At 44.7% G+C, this 18,712-nt stretch overlaps 2 protein-coding genes across 6 annotated transcripts in view; one reads left to right on the top strand and one right to left on the bottom strand.

Annotated features, from left to right (window-relative positions):
- NGEF (neuronal guanine nucleotide exchange factor) overlaps positions 1–18,712 on the bottom strand; it is a 52,523-nt gene that overhangs the window by 12,665 nt on the left and 21,146 nt on the right. For 2 of the 3 annotated variants that reach the window (XM_079314964.1, XM_079314963.1), the window contains exons 5-13: positions 17,048–17,218; positions 15,810–15,995; positions 15,599–15,702; positions 11,075–11,349; positions 6,544–6,704; positions 6,254–6,406; positions 4,167–4,296; positions 3,333–3,407; positions 1,320–1,409 (exon numbers count right to left, since the gene is read on the bottom strand). In XM_079314964.1, the coding sequence (XP_079171090.1) occupies positions 1,320–1,409; positions 3,333–3,407; positions 4,167–4,296; positions 6,254–6,406; positions 6,544–6,704; positions 11,075–11,349; positions 15,599–15,702; positions 15,810–15,995; positions 17,048–17,218 (1,345 nt within the window). The remainder of the gene's footprint in view (positions 1–1,319; positions 1,410–3,332; positions 3,408–4,166; positions 4,297–6,253; positions 6,407–6,543; positions 6,705–11,074; positions 11,350–15,598; positions 15,703–15,809; positions 15,996–17,047; positions 17,219–18,712) is intronic. The other variant, XM_079314965.1, reaches the window with a different exon arrangement.
- Positions 17,233–18,712, top strand: part of NEU2 (neuraminidase 2) — a 36,582-nt gene continuing 35,102 nt past the window's right edge. For all 3 annotated transcript variants that reach the window (XM_079315003.1, XM_079315002.1, XM_079315000.1), the window contains exon 1: positions 17,233–17,416. The gene's annotated coding sequence lies outside the window, so the exon portion shown is untranslated. The remainder of the gene's footprint in view (positions 17,417–18,712) is intronic.

The following is an 18,712-nucleotide window of genomic DNA, read 5'->3' as shown; positions in this document are numbered from 1 at the left end:
GATGGCAGTGCTAGAGTGCCAAGTGCCAGAATGAAACAACAGCCTATGCCCTGATCTCTCTGAGACATGACATGACATGACATGACATGACATGACATGACATCACTTTCCTAAATAGTAAGACTGACTTTTAAAACCATGGATTTTGCCTTTTGGCTATAAAACACCCTGAGGTTAAACAGGTTTCCTCTGGTTGGGTCTGTCCCAGTCAAGAGGAGATACTGTCAACAGCAGTATCTGTCCACAGCACCTACCACAGTGCTTCTGCTGGAGTTTCAACATGTATTGTGCTACAACCAAGTAGCCCAGAACAATGCACATCTTGTACTAGAAGAACACTATACCTCCAAATGACTGAAATATTGAAAAATACCTGTATAACTGCCACTCTTTTCACCTTCACTCACAGTGTGCACTCACATGCACGGTGGCACAATTTTTCTTTTCAACTCTTTGTACTCCTCTCCCCAGAAGAGCTCTACCCGTGCCAGTTCCCAAGACAGAGCAGCCCCAGAGATGAACCAGCTCCTGCTTGTCATTACAGCCTCAGCTTTACAAGAGGTGGAGGCAACTGTGTAGCTTGCCTCATCTACTGTCCTGTGGACTGTGGTCTGGCTCTGACATACTGGTAAAGTGCTCTATACTTGGTTGTTCAGGTACATAAAAAGATTGCTTAGAAGCTATTTATGATCTTTAAAATTTGTGAAGCAGACATACCTGAGAAGCCATATCTGAGAAGCCATCTCTATAGCATTCAAGAAAAGAACTGACAACTTTATACTGACAACTTTAAATTCAGCACTGGAATTTTTGGTATATATAAATTGAGATCTGATCAGACACCCCACAATATTGATTTAGTAACTCCCTCAGTGGAGCCGACACAGATCAGCAGCAGGTATTTTAAGACTGTACACAATGTATAAGTACAGGAAAGAATTAAAATGGTGGGACAGTCTTTGTCTGGGTATTTTTCAGTTTTAAAGTGTTTTGCTTTGTAGCTTTCATCTACCTTTAACTTATTTCATATGTAGAATAACAGCTGAAAGCTGGCCTGTATTTGGAAGAGAGGTAAGGGGGAAGAGCCAGACCTGAGTGCTGGAACGGGAGCAAAATGCACAGGAGAGGTGATGCCAGCATGTCCCACCTGTGTACGTGCACACCACTCTGGCCTTTGAGCTGCCCCAGCCTCTGCAGTGGGTGTGCACTGAGCACTCACAGAGGTGCTGTGCCAGCAGCAGCCCCTTCGGAGGGGCCCCTTTGGAGGTTGGCTGCAAAGTCCTGACAGTGAACCAAAACTGCCCAGCCTGTGCTTATACCTTGATCTTGAATTCTAGTTTCTTCTGGATGCTGATCATCTGCTCTGTTCGGCTCATCTTCCGGACACCTTCATTGCATGCTTTCACCACCTGGCAAAAGAGAGCACAAAGGTTTGTCTCTGCTGGCCTTAAGCAGGTAAGTGATAATGGACAACAAGAAAAAGCCAGACCACAATCAGGTAAGTTCCCTGTTGCAACAGGAATTGACAAAGCAAAGTTCTTTTGTCAGCACTGTGGGTTCATGAAAAGGAGAAGGGGAAAAACCCCGAAACCCAAACAACCAAAAAGCTCCCAAACACCCAGAAGGTGTTACAGGTAGAAGTGACTGCCAGAGGACATAATAGATGGCTACATTCAATTACTGAACCAGACAGTATAAAACAGTGCTTCTGGTTGCACAGCAAAAGAAACAGTTTGTTTTCCAGATCCTGACACACCATATATCTCATTTTCCCTGTTCCCAACGTTTGAAATTAGGCACATGTGCAGTATCATCTTCAAGGAGAGAATGAAGCCAAACATCTTTTCAAAAATGCAGATGCTGTAGTTCTGCCAAGCAACACAGATGCCAGGGCTATGAAACGTCCTAGGAAAAGAGTCATTCATCATACAGAGCCCAGCTGTGTTCTGAGTACAAACTTTTAACTGAAAAACCACAACCAACGTGCAAGCACTACGCTGTTACAGGGACCTTAACCTAGATGCCACTGCCTGTTTCATAAGGAGCAACTCTCTTGAGAACTGGCTAGGTAGAAAAATTATATTGGAGAACAAGCTCTACTTTGAGCTCTGTTTCTGCTACTCAAAATCTATCAGAATATCAGTAACTGTAACTGTGATCAGCTCTTGCCTCTCAAATAGAAAGAGAGAAAATAAGCCTACAGAAAAAGTAAGCATCAGATCTTTTCTGTGATGGCTGTACGTAGATGGGTATTAGGTATCTAAGCTTAATCACTTACAGATAAGTCTTTAACTTTGAAAAGAATTAGTAAACTGATCACGAGTCACTGATAACTGAATACAAACCCAGCATTTTTCCATCAGCAGCTACAGTCATCTGCATGCTACAGGAACAGCCTTCCTCAGGCCAATGACCAATGGAAAAATAATTGGCTACAAGATGTGTCAAGAGGGATTCTGCAAATACTAACTCAATGCAGTACATCTTTCATTGATACAGTCCCTGTCTTTACCCTTAGTGATCTCCAAGCATACACTTCCTAGACTGGTTCAGGGCAAATCCAAGAGCCTGTTCTGTTCTAGTGTTTCAGTAAGAGGCTGCAGGCCCATCCTCAGACTGATGTTCTAGCATATTTTCAACTTCAAATACCTGTGTTGAACTGCAGGAGTCAGAAGATGTTCCAAGCTTCTGATGGAGAAGGATTGAAACATTGTCCCAGCCCATGTAGCTGCCAGCTATGTCTAGACCATAGATATGGCCTTATCCTGTCTAACCATATCAAAAGCAGCCCAGATGGGAAACATCCCACTGCCTTCCTGGGGTTTTGTACACATCAGTAACTAGCACAACTGAACACCACACTTATCTATCAGCTTCAGGGAAGAGGGCTAAAACCTGGCTTGTATACTTCATTAGGAAGCTGTTATTCTAGGCCAGAGGAAGAAGTGTGCTGTGTCAGAGGAAACCTGACACAATTTTACTCTGCACCTAATCACATCTCTCAGTGGGATCCATCAGCTTCAGGTATCTGCAAAAACATTTTGTGCTCTTGGAGACTCTACAGGAAAACATTCTCTGCCCTTTCCTATGGCAGAAACATCTATCTGTTGTTAGCAAGAGATTCACTGTCACAGGCATCTAAATGCAAGTAGACTAGTTCATCTTTCAGACTTCAGGAAAAGAAACCCCTCTTGAAACACAGTGACAGGATTCAAAGAAACAGCTCCAGGACAGAATATAGTCTGCAGGTGATTTTTCCAGAGGTGTGTGTGTGTGTGTGTGTGAAATGAGCATGGTGGTTTAATCTAGGCCTTCTGTTAATTTAAACTTACTGTTTCCAGTTCTTTATGTGCATCCAGGGCAGTGGATTCCCTGTCAGATTTCTCTTCCACTTTCTTCAAAATATTCTGCAGGAAACAAAAGGCTGTGTTAATGCTGATAACAATGTGAGAGCACAGAAGGGTCTTTGCTAGCTTACAAATTACTTCTGGCCATCAGCCTAATTACAGCAAAGGTGACACAGTACAGTGACTCTCACCTCTTAGTTCCTCTTTCTCATTAAAACCTGTTCCAATCTGACCTTATAACTAAGAGAAATATAACACGTAGATCCTTATTTTATAGAAATAACTTAATAAATAACGAGAACTGGCACTAACAGACAGTGTTATTTGTAATATTTATAATAAAAAGTGGGGTAAAACCATTTGGGACTCAGCTGTTTTCTCATCTCTAGAAGCATGTTCTCCAGCAGGGCTTAGATAAAATGGCAAAGCATAGGAGGAAAATGGCTGACTGGTCCAAGCCACCATGGTGTAGCATCCCTATGTCATCCAGCTGTTCTCCATGTGTGTGTCACCATCCTAACCATCAGGCAGCTGGGTTAATGGACTGTTGCTACCCCTTCTGGCAGCTCGACAAAGCTCTTCCTCAACTCTTTCACTTAGTAAAAGCTATCTGGCAAATTCAACACTAATTTGGGGATAGACTCTTGAGTGACTGAAATCTTTTTTCCATAGTTGTGGTGAATGTCTGACTCTGTAGAAAGGCTTCATTCAGTTTAGGGTCGATCTTTGTATCTAAGCCCCATTCACAGCTGCTGGAAAGCAAAAATTCCAGGAGTGATCTGGAAGTCCTTTGTGAGAGACAGAAGAGCAAAACTCTACCTGCACCAGCAGCTTGAGCCGAGTGATCCTTTGAAATGGCAGAATCAGGAAGGAAGAGAAGGACAGGCCTTTGCACTTGGGATCCAGCTCCAGCTGTGAGATCACTTCCCGAAATGCTGGTTTGTCCTGGCTGAGAGGAGAGATAGAGAAGCTGAGAACTTTGAGTGCTACCCTCCATGGGACTCTGGTATTTGGCTGGTAACCCAAAAGCAGCTTGGCCCCAGAGACAGCATCTGCCTGGCTTCTCCCAATAGGAGAAAAGAGGGAAGAGGGGACTGAATGCCTCTGGGTGTATTTTAGTTTAAATCTAAAATCTATTTATAGCAGTGGGGGAGGGAAAAAAACAGATTTCTAATGTACAAGCCACGGCAGTGTTCACATGTGTTCATATCTAGCTCAGCAGCATACACTGCGTGTGTAGGTGTATGTAAATGGGGTGTGTGTCCAAGTACATGAGTCAGAGACATAATTATATATTTTTACACAGTTGGAATTCTGTGATAAGGTGAAATTCACACAGTCATAAGAACAAGAGAAGCCACAAAGTAGCTCAGTCTTGAACATTCCTTGCTGCTTAGCTAGAGGATGGAACTCATTATCTGGCTTGAGAAGGGCAGGGGCTATGCCCAGGCCTTCCCTGATGATGTTTGCAGGACATGAGGGCAACAGCTGGGCCACAGACACAGCTGTGCAGGGGACAGCAGTCTCAGCTGTTACAGGCAGACAAAACTTCCTGGCAGTCATAGACTGAGCAAATCTGAGCAAGGCTTGTGCTGCTGGAGCCCTGGCTAGTGGGAACAGCACGGTGTAAAGAGGTTGCCAACTGTGCAAAATCTGTCTGTACTGTGTGTTCCTTACAACATTCGAGAGAAGGCATTGGCAGTGCTCTACTCTGCTGCAGCAGCTACCTGTGTGACAGTGTGACTCATGGCAGAATGGAACTGCATGTGTCTGAGGAACAGTCAAATGGGGGAAACTGTGACACACCTCAGGCTTTGAGTTCAACCAAGTGTTGCAAAATTCCTGTGCTAGCTGGGAGCCTGGGGAAAGGAGTCTGTTCTTTTCAATTTGCTTTATGTATTCCTGCAGACAAAAGAAATGCTGCCCTCAGAATTCACATTTAGGAATACCTCATCTCCAACAGGTCCCTTTCAAGCTCAAGTAACCCATCTTATTGCTGCTTTGCTTCTGTGTTTAGATAATGGCTGTAGGCAATCTCTTTCTGCAGCTGTATTGCTCACTTCTGACTGAAGGAAACCCTGTGGTACCCTCTTTTGGAGAGAACAGCAAGCCAAGCTCAATGAAGGCCCCTTAAATGTTTTGGATTTTTCCCTCAAAGGTTAGAGAGCAGAGAACAAAAGGACTAGACATTGTTACACTCCTCTGAATCAGCTGATGCTATAGGAGAAAATACACTGCAGCATGTGCAATGGGCTGTCCTCAAAGAATCCAGGACATTGTAACTAGAGAAAAATTGATTCTCTTCCTCTCAAAGACAAGCTCATTGTTTTGAGCTGGCATCAGAGAATTCCTACTGGACCAAAACACTTGCTACACTTGAAAAATACTACAGAAATATCTTGGATTATATCCTCAGGCCTAGGTCTGTGTGTATAACACTAGAATGTGAAGGAAACAGCTTTGTTTCCCCTCCTTTAAAGAAAATCCTGTTGTTCTGAAAAATAATGGTTATGAAACTGGGGAAAGTCAAATGCCTTGCTGAGAAGATTGGGAAAAGCAGCAGCTGTTCTTCTCATGAGAGATCTATATTATTTTCTTGCCCTTCCATCTCTTGCCTCTCCTTGCAGTTTAAAAATACAGGCATTACACAAGCACATGGCCCTACATGCACCATAAATATTTCCTACAGTAGAGAAATGCTGGTTTTGAATTTAATTGCCATGTTACCTGCATCAACCCATCCTTACTACAAAGTGTTTTCTTTTTATAGATGCAGTGAGAAATCATAAAGTGGGAAGCCCCGTTTCTGTGCTGTCTAGCCCTTTCTCATAAATACTAAAATTACAGCTAAATCTGTGGCCTGTACAATTTTGAAAAATAATCCAGCTACAAGCACTAGAACTCACAGAAGCTGCTTGTAGGCTCTCTCCTGGTAGGTCTGGTTGGAGACATAGGTGATGTACACAGAGAAGTGATTAACTGTGTGCTGGTAGACAATATCACACACGTCTGAAATCACGATGTTCTCTTCCACCCGCTGCTCGAGGTCCAACAGGAAGCTAAATGAGAAAGTCAGCACCCATATTAATTGTGACCTATCTGTCCCAGGCAATTCCCAGAAGTCAGCTCCTCCATCCCTCTACAATTGCAGTTACCTAAAGCTGGTGCTTTCAGTGCCATTCAGCAGCCAACTTACCGCTCACTGACAGCCATGACATCCAGCACGTTGGAGAAGAGGATGTGTGCCTCAGACTGGTGTAAGATCTTTTTCAAACGTTCGTTCTCCATGAAGTGAGACACCAGCAGATTCAGACTCTTGTAATACGATGCTTCAGAAGTAACCAGCTCAAACATGGCCTAGGGGAAAATCCCAAAGAAGGAAGTCAGCAGGTACCTTCTACTTCTACAGAGAGGCACAGAGGGCATTAATGAGAACATCTGTGCTGCACAGCCACAGACCTTGCACCTACTCTGCAGGCCCAGGCTGCAGGCAGAGGTAAGCCCACACTGCATTTTCTACATGTTACAGGAGGCAGTGAGTTAAACAGGGAAGTTTTTCTCCCACAGTCCTCAGCCCTGACCTAGAGGAAATACAGCTGTTACTGTCCCAAGTAAGACTCCCTGGTCAGCCCTGGCTTTTCTGCCCCAATTCACAACAGACCAGGACAAGACACAGTAGTCCCTAACTACTACCAGAAATTGTAAATAATCTCCAAATTTTAGCCTTTGCTTATCCTGTTAGAAGAAAAAACTCTGGAGCAAAGCCTGGTTTCCTCAGGCCAAGGATGTGGTCTGTAGAAGCAGAAAGATAAATTGATGGTTTGGTTTAGAGATAAAAATCAGTTTAATGAGATGTAGATATAAAGTCATCTACCCACTGTAAGTCCTGAAGGGACATTCCATTATTACCACCAAGAGATCCCTTACTCTCTGAGTGAGTATATATTGTATCTGTTCAGAGGTAGATACAAAAAGTGTTTATTTACACAACTACCGAAGTTGAAGTAAGATTAACTGAAGATTCTCACAAGAGCTTCAACACAGTGAAAAGTTGTTAGATCCTTGAGGCATCTCTTGATGAAGGAGCATCTTGGATTGCTTGTCCTGGGGCCCACGGCCCATTAATAAGACAGGTAGTTGGTAATTCAGTGAAAGTTTTGTTCCCTTGAATCTAAAGGTGCTTCAATGCTCCCCTTGTGTCCACAGCTCCTCTGTTGCACCCTGCTGAGGGGGGAGCTGGCCAGGCAGTGTGGGTGCCAGTCCCTGAACTCTGCTGGCTCTCAATGGCTGCTGGGACCCAGTTAAAGTTGAGGAGGTCTGATGGAGCCACAGGTACATACAGTTTTTTTTTTGTGACGTGTACATAGAAAAATATATTCTAAATTAACTTGGGATCTGTCTTGGGCTTGGTTGTTTTATGTTTTTTCTCTTAAAAGAAATTATTTGGAATTTTCCACTGATCAATTTTTTGCCTTTTCCTGGAAATATCACTGTGTATCACGTAAGAACCAGAGGCAGACACCTGGGTTGTGTCCCTGACACTGTTCTGCAGTCCAAGATCTGGGTGAATGGGTATAGCAAGGAGGGACTGTTACTCAATCCAGAGCTGCTAAAATAGCAGCTGAAGTGACATTTCATCTCTTTGCAGGGTTGGCAGCCTAGGAAATGTTCCCAGTGGGCACTTAAGTCCAACAAGTGGCTTCCTGAACTAGAGGAGGAGGTTGTGCCTGCACAGCCCCCAGAAGGAAGACAGAGCAAAGGGTGCAGATACAGATGAACTAAGTCAGTGATCATGGAACAGACAGTGTTTAAGAAATAAGAGGATGCTGGACTTTTTTTTCAAGGCTACATTCCTAATAAGAAAAGTGGAGGAGTATCAGCTTGATTTCCCCCAGAACTTTTACCCAGGCTCTGGATGAACCTATGAGAGAACCTCTCTCTTTCTGCATGACTGGCTCAGTCCTAAATGTAACTTTTACAGCCTTAACTGTACCTTTTTATTTGATAAATGAGAGAAGTGGAAATAGACAAAGATACACAGGATGTGTTGGGATAGCCTGTCCCTTCCAAGTATCCTGGAGATTGACACCTCCAATCATTTTGCACTGCAGCTTTCCAGACTCCAAGTCAGGAATTTTTTTCTGCCAAGTCTTGACTGTCAAATTTGTGAATGTTTTCTGTTTTCCATAGTGGAGGGTGCTTGATCTGCAAGGACAGATCCAGAATGCAAGCTATACTAAAGAAATAACAAAACCCATAGTGAACATATCTGGCTTGTTTGTTCCTGTGGGAAACAAACCATGGGGACGATTAAAAAATCACTTTCCATGACACTTTTCAAGCATCCACTGCTCTTCCAGTCAAGTTTCTTGTTTTGATGCTTGAAAACCTGTTTTGCTTTTCTTTTTAAATCTTGCGTTGATGATCTGCTCAGTAACTTTCCATCATTGCCACTAATGAATACCAGTTTTCTCTTCTTATCCTAGTCTCTTTCACTTTGAAGATTATTTCAGATAATCAAATTTTTCTCTGACTGTTTAAGCCCTACTCTGTCACAGCTATAGTCGTGTTCCCTTCCTCAGCTATAAAATAGGGTGTTAACTTCAACTTTCCTTCCATTTGTGCACCAGTATTTCTCCCTATGGTCAAAATAATACTCTTGTTCCATCTTTCCAGGCTGAAGACACACAAGTTTTTCTAGTTCCTGTGTTTACTACAACTTTGAAGACAAAATGGGTCAGAAAATATAGTTTTGTCCTTAAGATGTTTACTAGAGAATTTCTGCTGTCCTGTACTTCAGGAAAACTTCTCCAATTCTCCTTTATGAAGCTGAACATTTTAGATTCACTAAATTAAGCCCTCATGAACATCTCACTCTCACAGTTCACATGCAACATGAGCAGAGTTCCAGAACTGCAGAAGCAAGTAGTGCTTGTTTATAGCAAGGCTGAATTCAACATCATCTCCTCAATAGCTTCAGTGATTTCTCTCGCCATCCTTATTTTCTGACCTTGATTCTCCTCACAAAGAAAATTCTCCACTCTATTCATTCAATGTTCAGCCAATTTCACAGCTTTCTGGCTTTGAGCAATTTTATAATCTCTTACTGTGCTAATTCCAGAACAAGCAGGAAGAAAATTTCAGGTCTGATAAACTAACAGTGGAGAAGGCACAGAACTTCTTTATGACAGCACTGTCCCATTCTCCAACTACTTTATTTATCTGGTTATTTTTACAGAAAGAAGAAAATTGAGCACACTTAAGATTGGGTTTTAGCAGCACAGAGATTTTTTTTCCCCAGAAACATATACAGGGAATTAATGTAACCTACCAGAAATTACAAGTTTTGAAATCTATAATGCACACTTCTAAGCAAAATATTTCTCTGTAAAAGATTCTTCATTTTGAAGCAAAAATAAAAATAAAAGCTTGTAATTTTTTCAGATGCCAGATTGTGTTTGTAATGTTGGCACTTGAAAGTACCATGTTTTTCCAGGTAAACAGAACAAATCCAAATAACCAGCACAGAAGAAGAACATGGATAAACAGTAAATCATTTCGTTCACCTTCAGCCCTAACCCTGATGCACTAAAAGCCTGTACCTGCCAGCCCCAACTACTCTATATAAACACAAGACTCCTCCACTAAGGGTGTGAATGACACAGCCCTGCCCATCACCCCCTTGGGGTGCATAAGATGAGCCTTTCCAGTGTGACAATCAAGTTACAGCTCTAGCCAGGACTAGCACTGCGTGCACAAGGTGTTCATCAGTGTGGATTCTGGAAGTCTAAGTGAACTGTGAAGGGACTGCTTGCACCCTGAGATGTTCTTCATCCCATGAGCCAGGGCTAAGCAGATACACGGTAACAACCAACTCCTGGTGCAGGAGTACAGTTGGATTTGTGGGATTGAGCCTTGGAAAGCCCACTCCTTGTACCACAATGCAAACCACACACTAAACAATGTCTGCCCTCACCAGTGCTGGCTATGAATGCAGTGCTATGCAGTGACAGAGAGCACTCACACTCCCCATGACACCCAAAATAGCAACCAGTTGTAAATTGTGGTGTGACTGATGTTGTCATCACTTGTGACAGCTATCCCAACCTACTCCTTTCACTGTCTGATGCAGTCCTGTAAGTCACAGCGCATGGCTCTAAAATAGTGATGTCACTGCACTGCGTGGCTAAATACAAATATAGCTGCCATTATTTTTTACTGTTTGCAATAGACTCCAAGTAACTACAATTAAATATGAGGATGTTTATCAATCTCTATCTCTTTTATTTCTATCAATGCCATCATATTCAAAACCTTACAGTTAATGATTGAATTCTTCTAAGATTTCTGGTGGAAAGTTATGTGTCCTGATAGTAACTTCAGAAAAGGATTAACGTGCACTGGAACCAATAGAGCTTTTGTAAAAAACACCTAAATATCCCTCTTCCTTTGTAAATTTCTCCTAACACTGAATCAGGAAAGGGAAAAGAAGTTCCTTTTGCTACAGAAATGTCCAGCAGCAATAGCATATAGAAAAACCACTGCAGTTTCACAAAAAAGAGTGAGTGGTATACTAACCACTGCAACTCAGAAAGTACTCAACAGGGTAAGGCTTGCCTGTCACTGCTGTAAAGTTTTCGTTTTTCAATCTTGATCATTTGGCCTAATTCACTCTAAATTTTTAGAGCAGCAACACAGTTAAGAAATATTCTGCCTTCCTCAATTACCTCCTGCAGCTTGATCTCATCTGGTTGGAGGATGCTGAGGACACCACTGTTCTGGACCTCGGGAAGATCCTGCCATAAGTTGAACCTGGAGTTGGAATTTCTCAGCAAATTGATTTGTGGTGGAGCTTTGTTTTCGATTGTACTTGTGGGTTCTGCTTCAGATGGGGTTTCCTCGCTGGGTGAAGTCTCCTCAGGGTCCGTCTGTGAATCTTGCAATCGCCTTGTTTCAATCTCCTCACGCGTAGATTTATCTCGATATTCCTGGTACAAGAGCCCTAGGAAGCAACATAACAGGTCTGAGAGGTTGCAAGTGAACAAGATAGTAGAAAATATTGTGGAAAAGGACAATTGTTTTGCATCAGTTCACCTCACCCTTCCATGCAGACTAAAAAGTCAACTATGGTATTCCTATTTCAGCCAGAAGCGGAAACTATAAATGGAAGGCCATTTCTAAATCTAAAGTGTTGTTAACAATCTACTCTGACAAAACATTCAGTAACACAGTCAGATGAATCCACTCGGAAGATATAAAAGAAGCGATTTGTCAGGCTTTGAAATGTCTTTTATACCTTGATTTTGTCTGTTATATTACTATGTTACAAGTTATATAGGTTGATATCTATGTTTAAGTGTGTGTCTGGAAAACGAATACTGCACACATTGAAAATATTTTAAAAGGAGCAATCTGATGGCCACAAAAATCCTTAATGAGGAAACACTGAGCTGTTGTTACTGGCATTGGACAGGTGAAGTTTTGGGACAACTAGCTACAGTGACTAGGTTTGTTTTGGTGTGGACTTCATGGTTAGCCTTGGACATGTTGCTTAGTATCCTGCTGTTGTCCTTCTCAGTTTCTATGATGCTTGAAGATACAAAATTAACGTGCAAAAGGTACCTATTTGCTACAGCACTAAGGAACAGGCTCTAAGTTCACACCATGTGGCAGCACATCAATGACACCAGGTACCTTCCAAGTTTCAATTACTAACTTCAGGTGTAGATGAAATCACACAGGATTTGCCCCCACTCCGATATCAACTGACAGCACGAAAAAGGGAGGAATCCTGAAGTTCATTGCCAATCTTTAGAACATCCTTTGTCTCTCTGAGGGCCTTCAAACTGTCCCATTTTTCTTTCTGAACCATCTGTAGGACCCAGAATTTTAATTGCTTGAATATAAAATGTAATTTAGAAGACATGTAAAGGCATGAGCACACTGAGTCACTTTCCTCCCTTAATGAAATTGAAGAAGCACAATTTACATTATCTCCCTTGGTTTATACTTGAATTGCAGTGTAACATGAATGAATAAAAAGAAGAGCCTTTGATGTTAAAAAACCATGCTAAATAATTTATTTTGTCTGAATTATTAGGGGTTAAAATTTATCTGGTCACATGTATTAATGATTATCTCATCTGAGATTCTGTGTGTAACAAGGCAAGAGACAATGGGATTAAAGTTTGTCTAAGACAGGCAGAAATGTAGATGTTGCTGCCTATTAAATCTCTGGACCAGTTTCAATGAGGCTCTGTACCAGTCACTGCCAAAACTATATAGGAAATATGCTGGGGAAAGGCACAGGAACAAGCACAGCATTACTGCAGTCTGTGAGTGTGCCCTGTTATCTGTTCTTCCTGGAAAGATGTTCAACACCGGATTAAAATAGCAGTAAGGGTAGCTGTGCCTAGGAAACCATATAGTCTTCTGTTAGCTTCCTACACAATACTGAGCAGAGGAGACTTCCCCTGAAGTTTTGCATGCTGCTGCCACTTATGTAATTTCTCTCTGCGTCAACTAGGTTTATATGGCTTTCCTAAGCATTTCAGGCTGTTTTTCACCATCAGGGAGGGTGCTGAGGATGTAGCAGGGTGGAAAGGCTCCTTCAGCTATGTAGCAGAGAGACTGCTAAATTGGAGCTGCTTTTGGTGGTACTGATCTGCATAGTCAGCCTGTGCTCTAGGGCTCTGGGTTCTTTTTGCCCCATAGAGAGCAGGACAAGCTGGGAAGCAACATCCTGCAGCAGTGTGGGCAGTGTTTGACTCAAAGGAAAACACGCTGGGAAACTGAAGCGTAATCTATTTTACTCAAATTGGAGATAATTATACTTGCAGTGTTTGACTGCAGGTATACAGCCATGTTGTGCTGAGAACAATATGGAGAGTAAGCAGAAAGGTGGTAAAGAAGAAAGACAAAAGACAGATAAATGTTTAGGCAGAAGGGCAGGAAGAAATAAGGAGAGTTGTGCTAGCAAGGATAAAAGATAACTTTGCTGTCTTGGTCCTAAGGGTCTATCCATATGTTGGTAAAGTGGTTACAATAGGTAGAGAAATTATGCAGATAAGAGAGAGGGAGAGAAGCTATGCCAAAGCCTTCTCCAAATGGAACAGGAGATGGTCACAGCACAGGAGGGGTAAAAGATGCAAGGTCAAGGAAAAAGGTTTTGACATGTTGGAAGGAGAACAGTACATCTGGGAACTGACTGAATGTGTAGAAAAAGGCTGAGATCAATAGCTAAATGTGACTCAGATTATGTAATTATTTAGTAAATGCTTACATTTAGTAAGTGAACAAATACAAAATGTCAGAGACCTCTACAAGCTCCTGTCATTGCTTAATGTCCCAACAGTCACTACTGTGACCTGGCTAATGGTTAACCCTGTGGTCAGAGCATGAGTTTGGTGTTATCTGTTGACTCAAGTCTTTAAGACGATCTTCATAAGGCATGTTTACATAATTTTTATAGAACATAACAGACATTTCCCTTTTTGTTTATTCCATTTAATTTTGCTGTCGCAGTCTCCCTTCCCAGCTCTCTTAAAACCTGGGAGGGGAATTGAAAAACTAGTTACTAATTGTGGAAATCCTCACCTTAGAGAGTTAGCAGCGCTCTTAAAGTAAACGTTATTGCATTGAAAGCTATGTAAAATCCCAGGAGGCCCAGAGAGGCTTTCTCTGAAATTCTCTGCTCCAGTTTCAGGCAAAGAGTCCACTAATGTCTCAAAAACAGGAGGGAGGGAAGAGAGTGAATGAGCTCCAGGCATTTGATGTAACATCTCTGGTTCAGGTAAACTTAACACCTCAAATTGTCAAAACTCAGTCTCCTCCACAAAGGTGCAACAGACCTACTTGCAGTTACATTGATGTGTGCAGAGCTTTTGCACAGCTTCCCTCTGATATAAAATCACATAAAATATATATGAATATAACAACTGGATTGCTCTGAACTCCTGCTGGTTTTAGTATTTTTATCTCACCTCTGAGGTGCACAGTCCCAGTAAACTGACAGTTTTGACACAGCTCCCTTGGTAGGTTAGTATCTACAGAGCCAAAAGCAGGTAACAGATCTGGCTAATTGCTCACCACTTTCCTCCAGGAGGCCCCAAACTCAGCTGGTTTGTCTGACAGATGCTGGCAGGCTGCTGGTTTCACACCAGCCTCCTTCTCCAGAACTGTCCCAGTGGCATCAGGTGTACCAAGAATCAGCCTTACATGCCACAGCCTGACACTAACAGCAGAGATAGCCTGAGAAGCCTTCTAGTTCCTGCCAGGGAGTTTTGCATTGCTGCTTGTGAGAGTTATCTATTAGATTTTCCCATGCTAAGTGGTACATTCCTGCCCTCTAGATTCAAGTATGTTGATTCTATTTCCTGAAATTAAGCAGGAGTGTTTAAAAACAAAGCTTCTATATTCCCATCACAAAACCTGCCTCAGGATGGGATTTAACTTTGATGCTGATGAAATCCCTCTGAGGAATGTCACAATTCTGATTTGGGAAACCAAGAAACAAGCCTTGGAGGTCCTCTCCCTATCCCACAAATGATAAAGACAAAAAATAAAAGAAAATAACGTAAGAGCAAAAGCTTAACGGTCCTCTCCTCCACAGCCACCCAGACAACCTCAACTTTGCCTTTTTAGAGATCACAAATGATAAAATAATTTACTCCTGTGTTGAAAGTGCTATGCCGGTAGCTGTTACACTGAATAGATGCAGAACCTGGTGCATACAACTAATGTCCAACAGGATGGATAACAAAATACTTTAGTGTTACGCCTTTTAAAGTATGCAAGATCATATTTTGGTAAAAGGTTTATGATAGCCTTAATGATGAATTGTTTCGTAATCACAAGAATAACTGTTATATATGAACAAGGGTCAGGCTGTTCCGCGATAGCATTAATCCCCTGCCGAGCAACATGCAAACTTGATGCCCTTAAAAATTTCAAAAAGCCATGGTAATGGTTTTAATGGTTTTACACCAGTGGTGAGGGGGTTCTCAGCAAGGATAGGGAGTTGGGGTCCTGCAGCACAAGCCCTTATCCCGCCCTAGACTCCCCCCATCTCTGCACCGCTTGTCTTTAGCACTGGGTTGGGGGTTCAGGGGCCGGCAGGTGCAGTCCGGCTGGGCTGAGGGGCACCTCTAGGGGCTGCTGTGCCGCCGTCGGTGCGGGGAGCGGGAGAAGCAGCGAAGTTGTGTGAGGGCGCAGCGGCGGCCGGACATCCCGCGGCGGGCACGGCTCCTTACCGATGTGCTCGATGAGGTTCCTCCAGGAGTCGGCCGTCATGGGGTGCGCGGGCGGTGCCTCGGCGGTGCCGGCGGCGGGGGTCTCCTCAGCGGCGGCGGGGTCCCTGTGGGGAGGCGGAGGCGCGCTCAGAGCAGCGGCGGGAGAGCGGCGGGAGAGCGGCCCCCACGCCCGCCCGCGCGCCGCGCCCCCCGCCCTCAGCGCCCCCCTCACCTGCCGGGCTGTCCCGCCGAGCCGTCCTGGTCGAGGGCGCAGGCGGCGCTGAGGGCCGCGGCCAGCAGCTCCATGGCGGGCGGCGGCAGGCGGCTGGCCAGCAGCTCCGGCGGCAGCGGCGGCGGCGGTGCGGGGCTGGGGGAGCCCGGGCGGTTGCCACGGTAACTGGGGTAGGAAGGCAGCAGCCTGCACGGGAGGGAGACGGGACTTGCAGCCGCCCCCGGGGCGCCCCCGCAGCCCGCCCCCCCCGCCCCTCTGAGCCCCCAAACCTCCTCAGAGCCTCTTTGGTCTCCTCAGAGTCTCTCTTCAGACATCCCCTTCTCCCAAAGCATCCCCATGGCTCTCCACTAAAATCTCTAGACAGCCTACTCAAATCCCCTCAGAGCTTCCCCTCAGACCTCTCGTCAGGGATCCCCAGGGGCTCTCCATCCAAATCCTCTCAGAGCCCCCTCAGACTCTCCTTGAAGCCTCCCCACAGATTTTCCCCACAGAGAACCCCTCAAAATCCTCTCGAAGCCTCCCCGCGGGCTTCCACCAGCTCCTCAGAGCCCCCCTAGCTCCTTGCAGCCCCCCTCCTCGTTCCCAGATTTCCTCCCAGGTTCCACGGAGTTCTGCCAAATCCTGGCGGAGCTCCTCAGTCTTCCCCAAATCCCTCCCGAGAGCCCTCGAAACCCGGCAGTTCCCAGCCCTGCTCCTTCGGAACCCTCAGAATTCCCGCCTGACCCCTGAGTTCCCCAAAAGCTTCTCAGATTCCCCCCCCGCCTTCCCCCCGCAGACCCTCTCAACGCCACCAAAATATTTTCCGAGCCCCCGCAGACCCCTCAGGTCGTTCCCCTCCTCCCCAGGCTCCCCCCATCAGAGCCTCCCACCCGCTCCCGGTACCCCTGCCCGCAGAGACCTCAGTCCCGCGGTTCCCCTCCAGCGCTCCAGCGCAGGTCCCTCCTCCGCCGGGAGGCTGTCTCCCTCCTCCCCAAGGGCCCCGCCAAAAGGCAGCAATCCCTGCCCCAGAGATCCCCCACCTTCTCAGGCCCCCCTACCTCCATCCCCCCGAGCTCCTCCAGAGGGGCTTCTTCCCTGGGTGCAGGGAAGCCCTTTTTTTTTTTCGTTCGCTCCCTCCCTCCCCAGTAAGGCACCCTCCCCCAGCGAGCACCCACACACCCCGTCCCACCTCATGCCACAGCCCCTTTCTTCCATGCACGGCGACCCCACAGCGGGAGGGGTCCTGCCCCGGCACTGACCTCCTGTCCCTCAGCCCCGGGGCGCAGCACTGCCCCCCATCCCCGGCACCTCTCTGCTTAGGCGTGGATGGCGCCGGCTTGGAGGGAAGAAAGGGGGTGGCAGAGAGGGGCTCTCCTGAACTGCTTCCAGATCTGGTGCATATGGTGCATTTCTTCTCCAGGAGTGAAAGCCTGATATGGAGGAATGTAACTGGGAAACTCAGCCTAATCCCTCCTGCCGGGAAGCGCACTCCTCATTAACCTACAGGATTGGCTGCTATCCGCCTCTCCTTCTCCGGTAGGGCTTCGCACCCGCTCGGTCATTTCCCTCATCTCCCCTTCCTTAGCGTCGCTACTTCCATAAGGATATATTATTCCCTCGTTTAGGAAGTAAGTATCTCATTACTCAGTAATCTATATCTGTCTTTGTTCAGGTAATTGTTTTTCTGCCTCAGGGATAAATCCTCTTGAGTTCCAGAGTATGGTTGCACCCTCGCATCTATTCAAGTGCTTATGGACAGGTTGGGTACAGCTCTTCACCACACGTTAATAACCCTTAGCAAAAAACCCAAATCAAGCCAAAACAAAACAAAAAAACCCGTAATCTGCACCACGTTGCAACTGAAGAGTTAACAGAGGGAAAATGCTCTGCTATTTCTTGTGCTTGCTCTTTCCCTGTTGCATAAATAACCGTGAAAAAGTAATTTATGCAACAACATAAAATCCATGTGTTGGTTTGTATGTGTAAAATGGCTTCCTTTTTATCATTTTTATATTGGGTTTGCTAAATGATAGGATAGCTCTTAATCAGCACGTGACGATACATCCAGAGAAACTCCTTCAGCTTATGTGAACTAGATCTAGATCTGGCACACTAGAGAGCTCAGTTAAGTCATTAAGAAGCAGGACAGGAAAGAAAACCAGCTGGAAATGTCATTGAGGGCTCAGAGAGGGCTGTGAAGTGGGGTCCTTGTCCAGTCCCACACCAGGAGGTCAGAAGAACCAGGCAACCCAAAGGAAACACCAGGGTGAGGGTGAGAGCTGGAGCCTATAATATACTTATAGAGGAGGATGAGAGCCTGGGAGCTGTGGCTGAGATTGTCACTAGATAGATGGTCAGTATGTGTTATCAGCCATTAAACACTGGGGATTAGGGGGAGCCAGGTGAGTGAGGGCGTGGTCAAAACCTTGTGGAAGGGATAAAGCAGCAGCAACTATCTGACGCTCATTTTTGCTGGCTCACTTGCCGGGGCAAGAATATTGTCAAGGGTTTTAGAGAGTGGGTAGGCTTCTAAAAAGCTTCTTTATTAGAAAAAGGGAGCCTCTTCATTACCCTGAACTCTGGAAAATCAGATAGGCTGTTTACTGTTTTCTCAAGGGAAGGACCAAGAGTAGTGAGGAGTTCTCTCTAGTATGCAAAGTGAAATCAATGTATAAGCTCTTTACTGACACTATTAGAATGAACATATATATACACATAACTTTCGGATGTATTAACTAAAAAAAATATAAATCTTTCAGAAGTATGTTTTAAGAGTTTAATAGATTCCTAACCCTTCACATTGCTTCACTTTCAAGGGTTAAATCTGTTGGAAATTGAAATTTATTCTTAGAAAAATGTCTGGATCATGTTATGAAATACATTCAGAAATAGAAAGCATCTTCTCATGATCCCATAACTGGTAA

This window comes from Erithacus rubecula (assembly GCF_903797595.1).
Source record: "Erithacus rubecula genome assembly, chromosome: 11".
Lineage (NCBI taxonomy): Eukaryota > Metazoa > Chordata > Aves > Passeriformes > Muscicapidae > Erithacus > Erithacus rubecula.
Note: the sequence above shows the minus strand (reverse complement) of the source record. Positions and strands in the feature narration are given on the sequence as shown.